Source organism: Protomyctophum bolini (assembly GCF_963924005.1).
Source record: "Protomyctophum bolini genome assembly, chromosome: 21".
Taxonomy (NCBI): domain Eukaryota; kingdom Metazoa; phylum Chordata; class Actinopteri; order Myctophiformes; family Myctophidae; genus Protomyctophum; species Protomyctophum bolini.
This window is the reverse complement of record NC_137882.1, coordinates 497,391-518,063: the sequence shown is the minus strand read 5'-3', so window position 1 is coordinate 518,063 and position 20,673 is coordinate 497,391. Positions and strand designations below refer to the sequence as shown.

At 44.7% G+C, this 20,673-nt stretch overlaps 1 protein-coding gene across 1 annotated transcript in view; it reads right to left on the bottom strand.

Annotated features, from left to right (window-relative positions):
* The window catches only part of dnajc13 (DnaJ heat shock protein family (Hsp40) member C13), a gene marked incomplete at its 3' end in the record, with an annotated part of 98,347 nt that overhangs the window by 14,002 nt on the left and 63,672 nt on the right, over nt 1–20,673 (bottom strand). Inside the window, exons 37-51 of the mRNA XM_080793251.1 lie at nt 20,627–20,673; nt 16,291–16,369; nt 13,425–13,560; nt 12,743–12,927; nt 11,962–12,036; nt 10,369–10,488; nt 8,775–9,020; nt 7,553–7,720; nt 6,306–6,419; nt 5,676–5,792; nt 5,071–5,248; nt 4,133–4,224; nt 3,732–3,831; nt 3,461–3,535; nt 3,130–3,242 (exon numbers count right to left, since the gene is read on the bottom strand). The exon at nt 20,627–20,673 is cut by the window's right edge and continues 69 nt beyond it. Of these exons, the coding sequence (XP_080649377.1) occupies nt 3,130–3,242; nt 3,461–3,535; nt 3,732–3,831; nt 4,133–4,224; nt 5,071–5,248; nt 5,676–5,792; nt 6,306–6,419; nt 7,553–7,720; nt 8,775–9,020; nt 10,369–10,488; nt 11,962–12,036; nt 12,743–12,927; nt 13,425–13,560; nt 16,291–16,369; nt 20,627–20,673 (1,845 nt within the window). The remainder of the gene's footprint in view (nt 1–3,129; nt 3,243–3,460; nt 3,536–3,731; nt 3,832–4,132; nt 4,225–5,070; nt 5,249–5,675; nt 5,793–6,305; nt 6,420–7,552; nt 7,721–8,774; nt 9,021–10,368; nt 10,489–11,961; nt 12,037–12,742; nt 12,928–13,424; nt 13,561–16,290; nt 16,370–20,626) is intronic.

Below are 20,673 nucleotides of genomic sequence, written 5' to 3'. Positions count from 1 at the left end.
ACTGCATTTTGGCGGGCGATAAATGCTAATCATTGGCATAGAGGGTTGACCAAGTAGTGTAGTGGCCTGGTATTCAAAGGATGTAAAGCTGCCAAGGGTCAGAGCCTTGAATTTTAACGTGTCTGAAAAAATTATTGCCAGTCCACCTCCTTTCTTAGCCTTACGAAAAGAGTGAATGAAACTGTAGTTTGCGGGACAGGCTGGCGCTAGGAGAACAGCTCCATCCGAGCCAAGCCATGTCTCTGTTAGAAAGATTATATCTAGCTTCTCTTTACAGATTATATCATTTACAGAGGAGGACTTATTTGTTAGTGACCTGATGTTAAACAAGGCAAGGTTAAGCTTGTTGTCACATTTTTGGGGGCTGTGATGCCTGTGAGGTACAGTGACCAAACAGCATTCTCTCTCCAGACCACTCCTTGTGTTGGACACTCTATTTGAAATAACAGTAGAAATGTTGTGAACCTCAACCTGTGCAATGATTGAAACACCAGGCTTTCTAGAAGCATGGGGTCCATACATGTTTGTTGCTGCGCATAATGGACCCTGTTCATATCAGTTATCAAATGTATTTTCTAGGCAATCTGGAGCTGGGCTTGACATATGGGGCGCCGTCAGTCGGTAAACTCGTCTGTTAAGGGGGGTCGACTTTGTTCCAATGTTTATCAGGTCCACCATGCCCGGGGTGAACGAGAGGAGATGTATTGGTGAGGGAGTTAGAAATTCCTCAGTATCTTCTCCACCAGGGTACGCTGTGACTTCATGCTCTGTGATTTCTTCTCCACCAGGGGACGCTGTGACTTCAAGCTCTGATGTTTCTTCTCCACCAGGGGACGCTTCAAGCTCTGATGTGTCTTCTCCACCAGGGGACGTTTTGACTTCAAGCTCTGATGTTTCAAGCTCTGATGTTTCTTCTCCACCAGGATACACTGTGACTTCAAGCTCTGATGTTTCTTCTCCACCAGGGGACGCTGTGACTTCAAGCTCTGATGTTTCTTCTCCACCAGGGGAAGCTGTGACTTCAAGCTCTGATGTTTCTTCTCCACCAGGGGGCGCTGTGACTTCACGCTCTGCGAGTTTTACTCCTCCAGGGGGCGCTGTGACTTCACGCTCTGTGGGTTTTTCTCCTCCAAGGGTCGCTGTGACTTCAAGCTCTGATGTTTCTTCTCCACCAGGGGACGCTGTGACTTCAAGCTCTGTGAGTTTTACTCCTCCAGGGGGCGCTGTGACTTCACGCCCTGTGAGTTTTACTCTTCCAGGGGGCGCTGTGATTTCACGCTCTGTGAGTTTTTCACCTCCAGGGGGTGTTGTGACTCCACGCTCTGTGCGTTTTCCTCCTACAGGGGGCGCTCTACGCTCTGTGCGTTTTCCTCCACCAGGGGGCGCTCTAGGCTCTGATGTTTCTTCTCCACCAGGGGACGCTGTGACTTCACGCTCTGTGAGTTTTACTCCTCCAGGGGGCGCTGTGACTTCACGCCCTGTGAGTTTTACTCTTCCAGGGGGCGCTGTGATTTCACGCTCTGTGAGTTTTTCACCTCCAGGGGGTGTTGTGACTCCACGCTCTGTGCGTTTTCCTCCTCCAGGGGGCGCTCTACGCTCTGTGCGTTTTCCTCCTCCAGGGGGCGCTCTACGCTCTGTGCGTTTTCCTCCACCAGGGGGCGCTCTAGGCTCAGTGCGTTTTCCTCCACCAGGGGGCGCTGTGACTTCACGCTCTGTGAGTTTTTCTCCCCCAGGGGGCGCTGTGACTTCACGCCCTGTGAGTTTTCTCTCCCAATTCATGTTTTCAGGTAACACGTTACTGGCCAGTTTGGAGAGTTGACAGGGATGCTTCATGTTATGAAGCATGTTGGTGGAAAATAATTTAAGACCCAGCTTGTTTAGGTGTGTTGCGTCTACAAAGAGATGTCTTCTGTCCCAAAAAAAATTGAAATTGTCAATAAAATTGAATGATTTTTGCAGGGGTGTTTCTCTTGTGCATTCCGTTGAGAGCCATTTGTTGAGTGCAAACAATCTGCTGAAACGCTCACTGCCTGTCATCGGGGGCAGTGGGCCACTAATCGTAATGTCAACATCAAGAATGCTAGACACAGTGCTCAGGTCTTGCAATAAGGCACTGAAATCCTGTTTTAGGATTTCAGATTCTCCTTTTTCCGCATCACGTGCACCGATGTGCAGTATCAGCGTTTTTACCACGGGATGAGCCAGAACAATCTTTTCAATTCTTTCCCCTATAGTAGAGACTGTGTCTTTGGGAAAACATAAAACCTTTATCTTTTTGTTGCTTTTAAGATACTTTACAGCCTGATCGCCGACAATCAGAAATTCAGTAAATTCCTCTCCATTTGCTCGTCTTTCTGAGTGGCTCTTAGATCTTACCGTGCTCGGAGTGGCGTTGACACGGTTATCTGATGGCCCACTATCAACAGGCAGCAGAGGGCTAAATCTATTTGACAACATAATTTCCCTTTGGGGAGGCGTGGATTTTGATTTACTTTTCACATTTTTCTTTTGCGGAGGGGTGGTTTTGGGTCGGGCTGGGAGCGTAGGCCAGCTGGTCTTATCAGGGCTCCGAGTCCTTCCACTTAACCGTCCTTTCATGTTATCTCTGTTCGTAATCACCGTGGAGATAGGGTTGATAACAGGCGGAGAATTACTCACAGTTTTACGTTCTTTCGAGTCCTTTGGCCTTGCGCCGAGGGTACTCCAGCCGAATGTCTTATTCTCCGTATGATTCTCTTTCCCATGTTTTACTCCCAAATTCACTCTTAAAAGGTGTAATTCCGTTTCCAGGAATGTAATCTTTTGAAGCAGCTTCTGAAAGTCCTCTGAAGAGATTGCTGGGGTCATGGCTGGTTATTTGCCAAGTATCCAGAGCCAGTTAGCTATATGTAGCTAGCTAGTGCCACGTACCCATTCACTGGAGGTAACAAAAAGTGTATTTTGGAGTAGGCAAAAGCTTCTATCTAAAGAACAAAAACAGTCCCATCCGTTTACAAGTATCTAGGATCCACTTGTAGAGATAAAAAAATAAAATAAAACATGGATATCTTTAGGAATGCAAGCATAGGCGAGAGCGGCGAAGCGAAGCGTCCTCACTGTGCAGTCACACACATTAGTGGTTTTCCTCACCTTGGGTCCGACCAGTTTGTCCGAGGTCATCTTGGAAAACAGCTCTGCGGTCTGGGAGCGCACCTGAGGGTGGGTGGAGTTACAGAACAGGTCCAACAGGTAGATCAGAGCACCTGTGGAGAGGGGGCGGAGTCACATGACAGGTGGGCGGAGTTAAAGAACAGGGGGGTGGAGTTACAGTTTGTTCTTGCTTAATGTAAATCGCTCTGGATTAAGAGCGTCTGATAAATGCCTAAATTGTTCTCAAATGGCACATCTGTAGCTTATTTAATTAGTGTTTATTTATTTACTGCCATAGCCTCTTTAATGATCTTAGTGTTTATTGACCAACCTTTAGCCATAGCCTCTTTAATGATCTTAGTGTTGGAGGTCAAGGCGTACAGGGTCTCCAGAACCAGTTGTCGACCTGAAAGAGACAGAGAAAAACAACAAGAACAACATTATATGAGTAATGAGTCCTGACTGCTCTACAGAGAGTGCAGCAGTAGAACTAGACCACATAGATAACTCACTAGAAGGCAGAGTGTAGAACTAGACCACACAGATAACTCACTAGAAGGCAGAGAGTGCAGCAGTAGAACTAGACCACATAGATAACTCACTAGAAGGCAGAGAGTGCAGTAGCAGCAGAAGGTTGGCGAGGACCAGCGACTCTGCGATGTTCGCCACACACTCCTGGTTGCACGTCACCGTGTTGACCACCTGTAGGGGGCGCCATAACACACTGTTTAATAATAATAATAATAACAGTGTTGACCACCTGTAGAGGGCGCCATAACACACTGTTTAACCCATGTAGACCTGAGGACGATTCTACAAATGTCTTCTGAAACTGTCTAGGATTTTACAAAATTTGTGGGGCATCTTAAAAAAAGGGGGGGGGGGGTGCGAGGACCCGGGGGTCCTTGAGCAGTGACGCACAGAAACCAGAAATGAACGTTTACAGTAGTGTGAACTGTACCTCCAGAGATAACGGCAACGTTTACAGTAATGTTTACTGTACCTCCAGGGCCAGCTGCTGAACTTTCCCAGCTCCGTAGAAACGCAGCAACGAGAACAGTAGCTTGAAATGTCCAATACACTCCGTCTCAGAACCTGTAGAAATAAAACACAATTAACAGTTACCCTTAAAACGAAGACAATCGCTGAAAAAACATGTTTTTTCTAATGACAGATGTAGTCACTACGACCACAAATGTCCCAAGAAACTAGCTAGCCTAGCCACCCAGTTTGCTGCACTCTGGAAAAACAGAGCAGCTGAATTCTTTGTTTTGATTATAGGTGGTGAACGGTGCTGGTTTTAACCCACGACTAGAAGGCCGTTTCAACCAATCAGATTGCTTCCTGGAAACGACCCGTTGATCTACAAGCTCACAACGTGGTGCGAAGCAGGGCGTTGTGAGCTTGTAGAGCTGCTATTTTCACTAGTCTGCGTCCCGGGGGAGACTCAGCATTTCTCTTTTGGGTCACAGGCTAAAAGGTTTGGGAACCACTGCCCTGGTACAAAAGTAGAAAAGTGGTGGTGCCGAGTGATTTCAGGCTATTTTACTATGAAGCGCATCCGGAATTGGCTTCCATCTTGAATGCTAACGTATCAGCGTTAATGCTAACGTATCAGCGTTAATGCTAACCGAGCTAAAATTAGGTCCATACTTGCTCTAGACAGGACCGACGTTCCCGCCGCACTCACCGGACAATCAGAAAAGACCTCCGAACATCGCCGATCTGTTCGACACCACGGTGTCGTGTGTAACACCATGTGTTCATGACGTTCCCTAAAGCCCAAACCACACCAACGTCGAGACGGTTTTAGCGTTAACTCCTTGCAACCGTTTGGACCCGAGGAGTTGCACGGTGACCCTTTGGTGTGGTTAGGGCTAAACTCTAACGCTAACTAACTCACCAGGGTTCTTGACGTTCCTCTGCGCCATCTCTACTCACCAGGGTTGTTCTTGATGACGTTCCTCAGCGCCTCCAGGGCCATCTCGGCCCAGCGCAGCCTCTCGGCGTGCTGCTGTGACTCCACCTTGGTGCTCTGGTTCATGGTGAGCAGCGTGTGGAGGTACTGGGCCTGGGAGCCCACATAGTCCAGCAGGCTGGCCGCAAACGCCTTGGGGAACTGGACACAGAGGACAACCAACCAATCAGAGTCAACGTAACGCCTTGGGGAACTGGACGCACAGAGGAACACCAACCAATCAGAGTCAAACGCCTTGGGGAACTGGACACAGAGGAACACCAACCAATCAGAGTCAAACGCCTTGGGGAACTGGACGCACAGAGGACAACCAACCAATCAGAGTCGCATAGTTGTGTGTGTGCATTGCGTGCCTGTGTTGCGTGCCTGCGTGCGTTGCATGCCTGCGTGCGTGCGTTGCGTGCGTGCGTGTATAAAGGTTATGTAATAACCAGACTGACCTCCAGGGGGAAAGATGGCTGCTCGTTGTAAACTGTATAAAGGTTATGTAATAACCAGACTGACCTCCAGGGGGAAAGACGGCTGCTCGTTGTAAACTGTATAAAGGTTATGTAATAACCAGACTGACCTCCAGGGGGAAAGATGGCTGCTCGTTGTAAACTCGGACAAAGATCTCTCCCACGATCAGCTCCTTGCCGTGGTCGGTAAACAGGAACTCTGACCCAAAGCTCTCGTCGTTCTCGCCCTGAAGGAAACCAGAGGGCAGACAGGAAGGAATCAGACAGAAAACTAGACGAAGTGCCCCACGTGGCCTCCTGGTGGCGCTACGGAGTGCAAAACGGTCGTTGGTTACCCTCTTAATGTTGCTGATAACTGCACCGTGACGGTCGTTGGTTACCCTCTTAATGTTGCTGATAACTGCACCGTGACGGTCGTTGGTTACCCTCTTAATGTTGCTGATAACTGCACCCTGACGGTCGTTGGTTACCCTCTTAATGTTGCTGATAACTGCACCGTGACGGTCGTTGGTTACCCTCTTAATGTTGCTGATAACTGCACCGTGACGGTCGTTGGTTACCCTCTTAATGTTGCTGATAACTGCACCCTGACGGTCGTTGGTTACCCTCTTAATGTTGCTGATAACTGCACCCTGACGGTCGTTGGTTACCCTCTTAATGTTGCTGATAACTGCACCGTGACGGTCGTTGGTTACCCTCTTAATGTTGCTGATAACTGCACCCTGACGGTCGTTGGTTACCCTCTTAATGTTGCTCTCCTGCTGCCCCTCCAGGAATTCCAGAAGCTCCGCCCTCGTCCCGTTGTTCCAGATCAGGTACGGATTCTCTGAGTTACTGTTGAGCAGCTTCAACACCTGGACAACAAGACAAAACTACAGCTTCAACACCTGGACAACAAGACAACAAACTACAGCATCAACACCTGCTACTGGACAACAAACTACAGCTTCAACACCTGGACAACAAGACAACAAACTACAGCATCAACACCTGGACAACAAGACAACCAACTACAGATTCAACACCTGGACAACAAGACAACCAACTACAGCTTCAACACCTGGACAACAAGACAACAAACTACAGCTTCAACACCTGGACAACAAGACAACAAACTACAGCTTCAACACCTGGACAACAAGACAACAAACTACAGCATCAACACCTGGACAACAAGACAAAACTACAGCTTCAACACCTGGACAACAAGACAACAAACTACAGCTTCAACACCTGGACAACAAGACAACAAACTACAGCATCAACACCTGGACAACAAGACAACAAACTACAGCTTCAACACCTGGACAACAAGACAAAAAAACTACAGCTTCAACACATGGACAACAAGACAACAAACTACAGCTTCAACACCTGGACAACAAGACAAAAAAACTACAGCTTCAACACATGGACAACAAGACAACAAACTACAGCATCAACACCTGGACAACAAGGCAAAACTACAGCTTCAACACCTGGACAACAAGACAAAACTATAGCTTCAACACCTGGACAGACCTGAACAGGTGTGCCAGAGCCCAGCTTTAATAAAAGGGTAAACTCCACCCACCTCCACAGGTGTGATAAATAAGGACAATTTAGCTCCACCCACCTCTGCAGGTGTGATAAATAAAGGTAAGCTCCACCCACCTCTGCAGGTGTGATAAATAAGGATCATTTAGCTCCACCCACCTCCACAGGTGTGATGAATAAAGGATAATTTAGCTCCACCCACCTCTGCAGGTGTGATAAATAAAGGTAAGCTCCACCCACCTCTGCAGGTGTGATAAATAAGGATCATTTAGCTCCACCCACCTCCACAGGTGTGATGAATAAAGGATAATTTAGCTCCACCCACCTCTGCAGGTGTGATAAATAAGGATAATTTAGCTCCACCCACCTCTGCAGGTGTGATAAATAAGGATAATTTAGCTCCACCCACCTCTGCAGGAGTGATAAATAAGGATCATTTAGCTCCACCCACCTCTGCAGGCGTGCCCGAGCCCAGCTTCTTGGAGATGTAGGGCGTCAGCATGGCCGCCAGACTCTTGCGGATGGTGGGGTTCTCCGGGGGCACGGCCGCCGCTCCCTCCACGCCGTTGGGGGTCTCGGCCCCCCCCTCGACCCCCTCCGCGGCGGGGGGCGTAGCGGCCTGGGCCAGATGGAAACAATATTATATCACCATATTTTATCAGGCATTATCACAATATGTTTTTTCATGCAGTTTTTAAGGGTTATTGTTCAAGTTACTTAACAGTACAATTAACCTCCTACAAGGTGACAGAAAAGGGAGTAACTTAGACGTAAATAATACTAATAATTTTGGCTAACGAAAACGTCGTTCTACAAAAGCATAAATCAAGGTATAGAACTGCAAATAATAAAACGTGCATTCATTCATTGTGTTATATCACAATATATACGATATCTGTGGACATCCAAGGAATAAAGCAAAATAAAATGTCAAGACTGAGAATGTAATGATCATGTTTTAGGCTAAGTCATTGGATTGTTTTTCACGTGAAGTCTGCCTGTGCTATTAACTCATTTTGGATAAAACATAAAAAACCTCTCCTCAGGAGAGGAGAAAAACTGAACAGTTAGTCTTGTTTTCTCCTCTCCTCAACACTTAGTCTTGTTTTCTCCTCTCCTCAACACTTAGTCTTGTTTTCTCCTCTCCTCAACACTTAGTCTTGTTTTCTCCTCTCCTGAACACTTAGTCTTGTTTTCTCCTCTCCTGAACACTTAGTCTTGTTTTCTCCTCTCCTGAACACTTAGTCTTGTTTTCTCCTCTCCTGAACACTTAGTCTTGTTTTCTCCTCTCCTGAACACTTAGTCTTGTGTTCTCCTCTCCTGAACACTTAGTCTTGTTTTCTCCTCTCCTGAACAGTTAGTCTTGTTTTCTCCTCTCCTCAACACTTAGTCTTGTTTTCTCCTCTCCTGAACAGTTAGTCTTGTTTTCTCCTCTCCTGAACACTTAGTCTTGTTTTCTCCTCTCCTGAACACTTAGTCTTGCCACCATGACTCTCTGTATCAAAGAGAGTCACATATGGCCCACCCCTACCTGTGTGAATCCCTCCAGGGCAGGCGTCTCAGCGGCCCCACAGCGCCCCCTACCTGTGCGTATCCACCCAGACGGCTCAGAGCCACCAGGCTGAGCTTGGCCAGGCGGTTGGCCACCTCCTGGGCCCCACAGCGCCCCCTACCTGTGCATATCCCCCCAGACGGCTCAGAGCCACCAGGCTGAGCTTGGCCAGGCGGTTGGCCACCTCCTGGGTGTTGCTGTCCTGGCTGGCCGCCACGCCGCTCTCCTCCAGGGTGTAGTCGTACGCAAACAGCTGCACCAGGAGGTGCCACAGCACCCCCTGGTGGTACAGGTGGGTCTGCAGGAAGAAGTCCACCGCGAAGGAGCTGACGCACTGGACCGCCAGGGAGGCTGTCCGCGGGAGACCCTGGGAGAGAGAGAGAGAGAGAGAGAGAGAGAGAGTGTGTGATTAAAGGGTGAGGGGCAGAAAATGGCTAAAAATGCATTTTCGGCCTATTCGGTTTAGGCTCGAATAGACGGAAAATATATCACCGAATGAATAGTGTATGCAATTAATGCATTCAAAAGAGCTGAATAAATGTTTAATGGACACATACTAGTGATTATTATTTAAGTTAGGTTTTGCCATAAATCAGGTACTGTAGCTTTAAGTTACGGCCATGACAGCAATGGTAGGAAAAAAGATATATTATGATATATATATAATATGAATCATATTCGGATATTCGGTATCCGGTTTTCGGCCAACTGTTTCCTATATTCGGCCAAGCATTTCCCTTTCGGTGCATCCCCAGAGTATACGGTTGTCTACGAACATACGCGTAGTAGACATACTGTAAAAAATATGGACAAAGCGTTCTCCGGGTCTAACATGAACGTAAAAGGAAGCCTGTCAGATCTTGTATTGTAAGTCGCCATCTTTCTAGATCCGTTTGGGCCCAGCTGGCCCATTGGCTGGCCCAGACAACGAGGCGGGACTTCCCCCATTCTTCTCTGTTGGTTTTTATTTTGACTCGAGTGGGAGGGGAATCCCTATCATAGACTGTAACGGTAGCCACGCCCCTCAGAACATACGCGACTTTATGGTCATTTTTTAAATAAATGGGACCATAATTTTCCAAAAAAAATATTATGACATTAGAAATGAGACTTTAAACTAGTGACTGGAAGCAGAAAGTATTCATGACCATGTTTATTAAGGTAATACAGTCTAGGTGAAGTTGGGCCCAAATACATGGACTTCTATGGGGCTATGGGTTTTTCTGGGTCCAATGACAGCGCCACAACAGACCATTATATGAACTTTCAGGAAATCCCGATTTCCTCAGTGGCTTCACAAAATATCTGTCTGACTGCCCCCCTGGTTAAATATCTGTCTGACTGCCCCCCTGGTTAAATATCTGTCTGACTGCCCCCCTGGTTAAATATCTGTCTGACTGCCCCCCTGGTTAAATATCTGTCTGACTGCCCCCCTGGTTAAATATCTGTCTGACTGCCCCCCTGGTTAAATATCTGTCTGACTGCCCCCCTGGTTAAATATCTGTCTGACTGCCCCCCTGGTTAAATATCTGTCTGACTGCCCCCCTGGTTAAATATACACACTGACTGACTGACTGACTGACTGACTCTCTCACACACACACACACACACACACACACACACACACACACACACACACACACACACACACACACACACACACACACACACACACACACACACACACACACACACACACACACACACCCCCCTACCTTTCCGTAGTAGAGCACATGACAGAGGTCTCGGATGATGTTGGGCATCTCAACGATCTTCTCCCTGCACTCCTCGAACTGAGCCGCTACGCTGTAGCACTTACAGATGTGCCCGCACACCTGGAGACCACAATACACTGATTATAGCACACCTGGAGAACACAATACACTGATTACAGCACACCTGGAGAACACAATACACTGATTACAGCACACCTGGAGAACACAATACACTGATTACAGCACACCTGGAGAACACAATACACTGATTACAGCACACCTGGAGAACACAATACACTGATTACAGCACACCTGGAGAACACAATACACTGATTACAGCACACCTGGAGAACACATTACACTGATTACAGCACACCTGGAGAACACATTACACTGATTATAGCACACCTGGAGAACACATTACACTGATTACAGCACACCTGGAGAACACATTACACTGATTAGCACTCCTGGGGACCAAAAATACAGCATCATTGTGGCCAAATTTGACTGAGGGACTGCCATTGGATTTATTTTTGTCATGTCACGTGAAAACAGGGAATCGTAGCTTCAAATTGACATATTGGTTGTTCAGTTTGACCCTCCAGTTTTGGAGATATGGCTTATAGATGTCTTGCAGAGAAAGTATTTACATGTCTTCTGTGGACTCTAACATTACACCTATAGCTACATGTTCAAGCATTTATTTCATATTTACATGTTTTCTGTGGACTCTATTACACCTAGCTACATGTTTAAGCATTTATTTCATATTTACATGTTTTCTGTGGTCTCTAACATTACACCTATAGCTACATGTTTAAGCATTCATTTCATATTTACATGTCTTCTGTGGTCTCTAACATTACACCTAGCTACATGTTTAAGCATTTATTTTATATTTACATGTCAATTTCAGCTCTGACAGTTATTTCAGACATGCTTTAGTATGTGAAAAGTCTGCCTGTGCTATTAACTCATTTTGGATAAAACACTGTGTGATGGCAGTCTCTCAGTCAAATTTGGTCACATTCTTTTTCATTTTTGGAACGGCTCCGGTTGCTATGCACGGACGCCATGGCCCCGCCCACACCGTTTCTGTTTCTCCAGAGCCGTTAGCTCCTGTTTTAGCCGCGGCCTTTAGTTGTCTCTCAAACGACACCGCTGCCTGTGGTTTTGAACTAATCGCCGATGTTCGGAGGTCATTTCTGATTATCAGGTGATCGCGGCATTTTCTAGAGAAAAGGATTGGCCTTATTTTAGCTCGGTAGCATTAATAGATTACAGTACCTGGAGCCCCCCTCACTGAATATACATTTTTATTTTCCCTTTTAACCTCCTTTATGAAGATTTCCTGTTTTTGGTTATATAGAAGTGTATATTTGTACGTCTCTAAATGTTATGATGAATTGAACAAGGTGGACCCTCTTGTAAACAAGTTTAAACTTTATGGCGTCGTCCACTCACAGTTAACAGTCTCTGTATCTTTGAGTTGAGCTTGAAATGTACTGTAATTCTGCAAACTGTTAATACATATTTCAATCAATCAATCAAACGGTCTAGTATTGTAACAGGTGGAGTAACAAACCGTACCTGAACTGCTTGGTCGTCAGCTTTGCTGGAAGCCGTTAAAACAGCTACGCATCGAGACAGGGCCTCCAGCAACACCTACACACACACACACACACACACACACACACACACACCCCCACACACACACACACACACACACCCACACACACACACACACACACACACACAATGAATTCCTTCACATGACATAGTGTGAGAACCACTGATACAGAAACTGATTTAGAAGACATTAATATAATCTGGTTTTAACCCATTCTGGGCAGGAAAGCATTATGTTATACTTTAGCTGTTGATCTACAAGCCCACAGCGCGGCACCGACTGCCGCACTACGAGCTTGTAGATCTGCTATTTTTGAAAAATCGTCTAAATGTGGCGCAAATCTTTGAATATATATTCTTTCAGAGCGAACGTTTTTAACTCAAATCTTTGCTTCTGGGGGGGGGGGGGGTAATCCCGGGGGTCCTTGAGCTAAACGTGATAATCCCGGGGGTCCTAAACGTGATAATCCCGGGGGTCCTAAACGTGATAATCCCGGGGGTCCTAAACGTGATAATCCCGGGGGTCCTTGAGCTAAACGTGATAATCCCGGGGGTCCTAAACGTGATAATCCCGGGGGTCCTAAACGTGATAATCCCGGGGGTCCTTGAGCTAAACGTGATAATCCCGGGGGTCCTAAACGTGATAATCGCGGGGGTCCTCGAGCTAAACGTGATAATCCCGGGGGTCCTTGATGATGGGGGGGGGGGGTCCTTGAGCTAAACGGGTCACGGTGGGGGTCACCTCGATGCCGCTCTCCCTCCGCAGCTCCTCGGCGTTGAGCGCTGAACAGTTGACGGTGTGGAACGCCAGCTCCGTGGCGGCGGGGAGGAGGGGGGAGGTTTTGGAGAACAGCTGGTCGTCCCCCGTCTCCATGGTGATGGTCTTGATGAGCATGGGGTACCCCGCGTACTTATAGGGCTCCAGTTCTGGGGAGGGGAGAGGTCAACAGGTCAAACAGGTCTCTAAACTGCCTCCCCCTGGCCAGCCGGGGCGCCTGATGGAGGGGAAAGGAACTGGTTGGAATAACGTGTTCCTTCCACGCACTACGTCCAACCAGGGAAACTCCCCCCTGTCAGGTGTAAAGGAGCAACTTGGACACATGAAGGGAGCATGAGTTCAAGTCCGTTGCTCTCCCCTTGTCCCCCATATATGGGGACTAGGTTGGTCTCCCCTTGTCCCCCATATATGGGGACTAGGTTGCTCTCCCCTTGTCCCCCATATATGGGGACTAGGTTGGTCTCCCCTTGTCCCCCATATATGGGGACTAGGTTGGTCTCCCCTTGTCCCCCATATATGGGGACTAGGTTGGTCTCCCCTTGTCCCCCATATATGGGGACTAGGTTGGTCTCCCCTTGTCCCCCATATATGGGGACTAGGTTGGTCTCCCCTTGTCCCCCTAGGGTTAGGGGTTAGGGTAGGTTACCTTGTTTGTGTCGGTTGAAGAGGATGCTCTGGGTCTTGAGGATGAGGATGATGTTTTCGGGGTCCGGCCCGTCGATGAAACGAGCCGACTTGGTGCAGAGAAACTCGTACGCTTTGTTCACCTTCTCGAACATGTCCTAAAGAAACAAAACAAACACAAGGAAAGCAAGACGTTTATATCCTAACTGGCCGCCACCTTGGCCGTTGGCCGAAACGTGTTCGGTGTGTTTACCTATCCCAATTAAGATGAAACAATAAAGTGCCTTAAACGACTACTCCGTGAGTGCTGGTACAGAGCGTCGCAGACAACGAGAGACCCGGAAAATAATTCCCCGTTAATTTTTCAAAAAGTATTTATTTAAAAGACGTTTATACGCCGCGGATAAAGCCAACTCTTGTTGTGACACATCATGACAATAAACACAATGTTTTGGGCTGATCAAGTAATTAGAAAGAAGGGGGGGAAAAAAATAATTCTTTGTTCGGCCCAAAACACTGTGATTATTGTCATGATTTGTCACAACTCTCTATGAGGAAAATGAACGGGGAATCATGCCCTGTGAGTTCACTCACTCACCCTGCCTTCTGTTCTGGAGACTCACCCTGCCTTCTGGAATCTAGTCTGGATTATAGAGACTCACCCTGCCTTCTGGGTTCTTGTCTGGATGTATTATAGAGACTCACCTTGCCTTCTGGACTCTAGTCTGGATGTATTATAGAGACTCACCCTGCCTTCTGGGTTCTTGTCTGGATGTATTAAAGAGACTCACCCTGCCTTCTGGACTCTAGTCTGGATTATAGAGACTCACCCTGCCTTCTGGGTTCTTGTCTGGATGTATTAAAGAGACTCACCCTGCCTTCTGGGTTCTTGTCTGGATGTATTAAAGAGACTCACCCTGCCTTCTGGGTTCTTGTCTGGATGTATTATAGAGACTCACCCTGCCTTCTGGGTTCTTGTCTGGATGTATTATAGACTCACCCTGCCTTCTGGGTTCTTGTCTGGATGTATTAAAGAGACTCACCCTGCCTTCTGGGTTCTTGTCTGGATGTATTATAGACTCACCCTGCCTTCTGGGTTCTTGTCTGGATGTATTAAAGAGACTCACCCTGCCTTCTGGGTTCTTGTCTGGATGTATTATAGACTCACCCTGCCTTCTGGGTTCTTGTCTGGATGTATTATAGACTCACCCTGCCTTCTGGGTTCTTGTCTGGATGTATTAAAGAGACTCACCCTGCCTTCTGGGTTCTTGTCTGGATGTATTAAAGAGACTCACCCTGCCTTCTGGGTTCTTGTCTGGATGTATTATAGACTCACCCTGCCTTCTGGGTTCTTGTCTGGATGTATTATAGAGACTCACCCTGCCTTCTGGGTTCTTGTCTGGATGTATTAAAGAGACTCACCCTGCCTTCTGGTTCCTTGTCTGGATGTATTAAAGAGACTCACCCTGCCTTCTGGGTTCTTGTCTGGATGTATTATAGACTCACCCTGCCTTCTGGGTTCTTGTCTGGATGTATTATAGACTCACCCTGCCTTCTGGGTTCTTGTCTGGATGTATTATAGACTCACCCTGCCTTCTGGGTTCTTGTCTGGATGTATTATAGAGACTCACCCTGCCTTCTGGGTTCTTGTCTGGATGTATTATAGAGACTCACCCTGCCTTCTGGGTTCTTGTCTGGATGTATTAAAGAGACTCACCCTGCCTTCTGGGTTCTTGTCTGGATGTATTAAAGAGACTCACCCTGCCTTCTGGGTTCTTGTCTGGATGTATTATAGACTCACCCTGCCTTCTGGGTTCTTGTCTGGATGTATTATAGAGACTCACCCTGCCTTCTGGGTTCTTGTCTGGATGTATTATAGAGACTCACCCTGCCTTCTGGGTTCTTGTCTGGATGTATTAAAGAGACTCACCCTGCCTTCTGGGTTCTTGTCTGGATGTATTAAAGAGACTCACCCTGCCTTCTGGGTTCTTGTCTGGATGTATTAAAGAGACTCACCCTGCCTTCTGGGTTCTTGTCTGGATGTATTATAGAGACTCACCCTGCCTTCTGGGTTCTTGTCTGGATGTATTAAAGAGACTCACCCTGCCTTCTGGGTTCTTGTCTGGATGTATTAAAGAGACTCACCCTGCCTTCTGGGTTCTTGTCTGGATGTATTATAGACTCACCCTGCCTTCTGGGTTCTTGTCTGGATGTATTATAGAGACTCACCCTGCCTTCTGGGTTCTTGTCTGGATGTATTATAGAGACTCACCCTGCCTTCTGGGTTCTTGTCTGGATGTATTATAGAGACTCACCCTGTGTGAGTGGTTGTTGCTCAGCGACACCTTTTCCATACTCGTGTATATTCCCTTGAGTAGAAAAACTTCACAGGACTCCGTTGTAAAAAGATCACAAAAAGATTTATTCCAAAAATGTGTTCAATAATATACAAAGGTAAACAAAAACAAGTTCTCAAACTCAAAAAATAGACTACGGTCAAAAAACCGTGTCGCTCTGATCTTTTCTTGTGCACAAACAGACTGAACTCCTCTGCACACACTCTGCCTCTGTACTGCCCTGCACACACTCCAGAGTCAATTAGCTGAATCTGCCCTGACCTGCACACACTCAGCTGTTAGCAACTGCAATTAAGATCTCAGGCAACCAGAGCTCTCTTCTTAAAGCTACATTAACATCATTGTTTTTAACCTAAAGCACATCACCATGAATTAAACAAATAAACAGTTTAAGCTTTTAACATAGCTAATTTAACAATCATAATGCAAACACAAAATAAAGCTGTAATTATTCAAATAATCACATTATTCAAACTTGGCTCCCACACCCTGCCTTCTGGGTTCTTGTCTGGATGTATTAAAGAGACTCACCCTGCCTTCTGGGTTCTTGTCTGGATGGTACTTCTGAGCCAGTCTGAAATAGGCCTTCCTGACCTTGCTCTCCTCGTGCCTGCAACGCAAACACAACAAGGTTTCAAAATTAACTCATAATGAACGACACAGAGTCACATATGTGACCAAATTTGACTGGGAGACTGCCATTGGATTTTTTTGAATTTTTGTTTTTTCATTTCATATCAAAGCAGGGAATCATAGCTTCAAATTGACATATTGGTTGTTCAGTTTGACCCACCAGTTTTGGAGATATGGCTTATAGAGTAATGTCTTGCAGAAAACAATGAGTTGAGAAAACAGGCTTGAAAGGTTCACTTCTGTGGACTCTAACATTACACCTATAGCTACAAGTTTAAGCATTTATTTCATATTTACATGTCTTCTGTGGACTCTAACATTACACCTAGCTACATGTTTAAGCATTTATTTCATATTTACATGTCTTCTGTGGTCTCTAACATTACACCTAGCTACATGTTTAAGCATTTATTTCATATTTACATGTCTTCTGTGGACTCTAACATTACACCTATAGCTACATGTTTAAGCATTTATTTCATATTTACATGTCTTCTGTGGACTCTAACATTACACCTATAGCTACATGTTTAAGCATTTATTTCATATTTACATGTCTTCTGTGGACTCTAACATTACACCTAGCTACATGTTTAAGCATTTATTTCATATTTACATGTCTTCTGTGGTCTCTAACATTACACCTAGCTACATGTTTAAGCATTTATTTCATATTTACATGTCTTCTGTGGACTCTAACATTACACCTATAGCTACATGTTTAAGCATTTATTTCATATTTACATGTCTTCTGTGGACTCTAACATTACACCTATAGCTACATGTTTAAGCATTTATTTCATATTTACATGTCTTCTGTGGACTCTAACATTACACCTAGCTACAAGTTTAAGCATTTATTTCATATTTACATGTCTTCTGTGGTCTCTAACATTACACCTATAGCTACATGTTTAAGCATTTATTTCATATTTACATGTCTTCTGTGGACTCTAACATTACACCTATAGCTACATGTTTAAGCATTTATTTCATATTTACATGTCTTCTGTGGACTCTAACATTACACCTAGCTACATGTTTAAGCATTTATTTCATATTTACATGTCTTCTGTGGTCTCTAACATTACACCTAGCTACATGTTTAAGCATTTATTTCATATTTACACGTCTTCTGTGGTCTCTAACATTACACCTAGCTACATGTTTAAGCATTTATTTCATATTTACATGTCTTCTGTGGTCTCTAACATTACACCTAGCTACATGTTTAAGCATTTATTTCATATTTACATGTCTTCTGTGGACTCTAACATTACACCTAGCTACAAGTTTAAGCATTTATTTCATATTTACATGTCTTCTGTGGTCTCTAACATTACACCTATAGCTACATGTTTAAGCATTTATTTCATATTTACATGTCTTCTGTGGACTCTAACATTACACCTATAGCTACATGTTTAAGCATTTATTTCATATTTACATGTCTTCTGTGGACTCTAACATTACACCTAGCTACATGTTTAAGCATTTATTTCATATTTACATGTCTTCTGTGGTCTCTAACATTACACCTAGCTACATGTTTAAGCATTTATTTCATATTTACACGTCTTCTGTGGTCTCTAACATTACACCTAGCTACATGTTTAAGCATTTATTTCATATTTACATGTCTTCTGTGGTCTCTAACATTACACCTAGCTACATGTTTAAGCATTTATTTCATATTTACATGTCTTCTGTGGTCTCTAACATTACACCTAGCTACATGTTTAAGCATTTTTTTCATATTTACATGTCTTCTGTGGTCTCTAACATTACACCTAGCTACATGTTTAAGCATTTATTTCATATTTACACGTCTTCTGTGGTCTCTAACATTACACCTAGCTACATGTTTAAGCATTTATTTCATATTTACATGTCTTCTGTGGTCTCTAACATTACACCTAGCTACATGTTTAAGCATTTATTTCATATTTACACGTCTTCTGTGGTCTCTAACATTACACCTAGCTACATGTTTAAGCATTTATTTCATATTTACATGTCTTCTGTGGTCTCTAACATTACACCTAGCTACATGTTTAAGCATTTATTTCATATTTACATGTCTTCTGTGGACTCTAACATTACACCTAGCTACAAGTTTAAGCATTTATTTCATATTTACATGTCTTCTGTGGTCTCTAACATTACACCTATAGCTACATGTTTAAGCATTTATTTCATATTTACATGTCTTCTGTGGACTCTAACATTACACCTATAGCTACATGTTTAAGCATTTATTTCATATTTACATGTCTTCTGTGGACTCTAACATTACACCTAGCTACATGTTTAAGCATTTATTTCATATTTACATGTCTTCTGTGGTCTCTAACATTACACCTAGCTACATGTTTAAGCATTTATTTCATATTTACACGTCTTCTGTGGTCTCTAACATTACACCTAGCTACATGTTTAAGCATTTATTTCATATTTACATGTCTTCTGTGGTCTCTAACATTACACCTAGCTACATGTTTAAGCATTTATTTCATATTTACATGTCTTCTGTGGTCTCTAACATTACACCTAGCTACATGTTTAAGCATTTTTTTCATATTTACATGTCAATTTCAGCTTTGACACTTATTTCAGACATGCTCTAGTATGTGACGAGTCTGCCTGTGCTATTAACTAATTTTGGAAAAAAAACAATAATAATAGTTTTTCTCCTCTGGTGAAAAGCTGGAATGTGCGCGATGGCAGTCTCTCAGTCAAATCTGGTCACATATGTTTGTAACACAGTTCTCGCACGCGCACACAGTAGGGCAGATATAAATGGCATTAAATGGGGGTCAGTAGCATATGCATGTCAAACTGGGCATCCTTTTCAAATGGGGTCTTGTCCTGAAAATTAATTTTCAGGGCACCCAGCCTGGTACCCTAGTCAAAATATGGCCCTTGAGGAAAATTAATTGAAGAACCCTGCGATAGGGTGTTGTACTCACTGTCCCTGACCCCTGGGCAGGGACAGGGAGGGTATTGTAGTAGTATTGTGGTAGTATTGTAGTAGTATTGTGGTAGTATTGTGGTAGTATTGTAGTACTCACTGTCCCTGACCCTTGGGCAGGGACAGGGAGGGTATTGTAGTAGTATTGTGGTAGTATTGTGGTAGTATTGTAGTAGTATTGTAGTAGTATTGTGGTAGTATTGTGGTAGTATTGTAGTAGTATTGTAGTAGTATTGTGGTAGTATTGTGGTAGTAATGTGGTAGTATTGTAGTAGTATTGTGGTAGTATTGTAGTAGTATTGTAGTAGTATTGTGGTAGTATTGTGGTAGTATTGTGGTAGTATTGTGGTAGTATTGTAGTACTCACTGTCCCTGACCCTTGGGCAGGGACAGTGAGGGTATTGTGGTAGTATTGTGGTAGTATTGTAGTAGTATTGTAGTAGTATTGTGGTAGTATTGTAGTACTCACTGTCCCCGTCCCCTGGGTAGGGACAGGGAGGGTATTGTAGTAGTATTGTGGTAGTATTGTAGTAGTATTGTAGTAGTATTGTAGTAGTATTGTGGTAGTATTGTAGTACTCACTGTCCCCGTCCCCTGGGTAGGGACAGGGAGGGTATTGTAGTAGTATTGTGGTAGTATTGTAGTAGTATTGTAGTAGTATTGTGGTAGTATTGTGGTAGTATTGTAGTAGTATTGTGGTAGTATTGTAGTACTCACTGTCCCTGACCCTTGGGCAGGGACAGTGAGGGTATTGTAGTAGTATTGTGGTAGTATTGTAGTAGTATTGTGGTAGTATTGTAGTAGTATTGTGGTAGTATTGTGGTAGTATTGTGGTAGTATTGTAGTACTCACTGTCCCTGACCCTTGGGCAGGGACAGGGAGGGTATTGTAGTAGTATTGTGGTAGTATTGTGGTAGTATTGTTGTACTCACTGTCCCTGACCCTTGGGCAGGGACAGGGAGGGTATTGTAGTAGTATTGTGGTAGTATTGTGGTAGTATTGTAGTACTCACTGTCCCTGACCCTTGGGCAGGGACAGGGAGGGTATTGTGGTAGTATTGTAGTAGTATTGTAGTACTCACTGTCCCTGACCCTTGGGTAGGGACAGGGAGGGTATTGTAGTAGTATTGTGGTAGTATTGTTGTAGTATTGTAGTACTCACTGTCCCTGACCCTTGGGCAGGGACAGGGAGGGTATTGTAGTAGTATTGTAGTAGTATTGTAGTAGTATTGTAGTAGTATTGTAGTAGTATTGTTGTACTCACTGTCCCTGACCCTTGGGCAGGCTCAGGACCTCGTAGGCTTCCTCCAC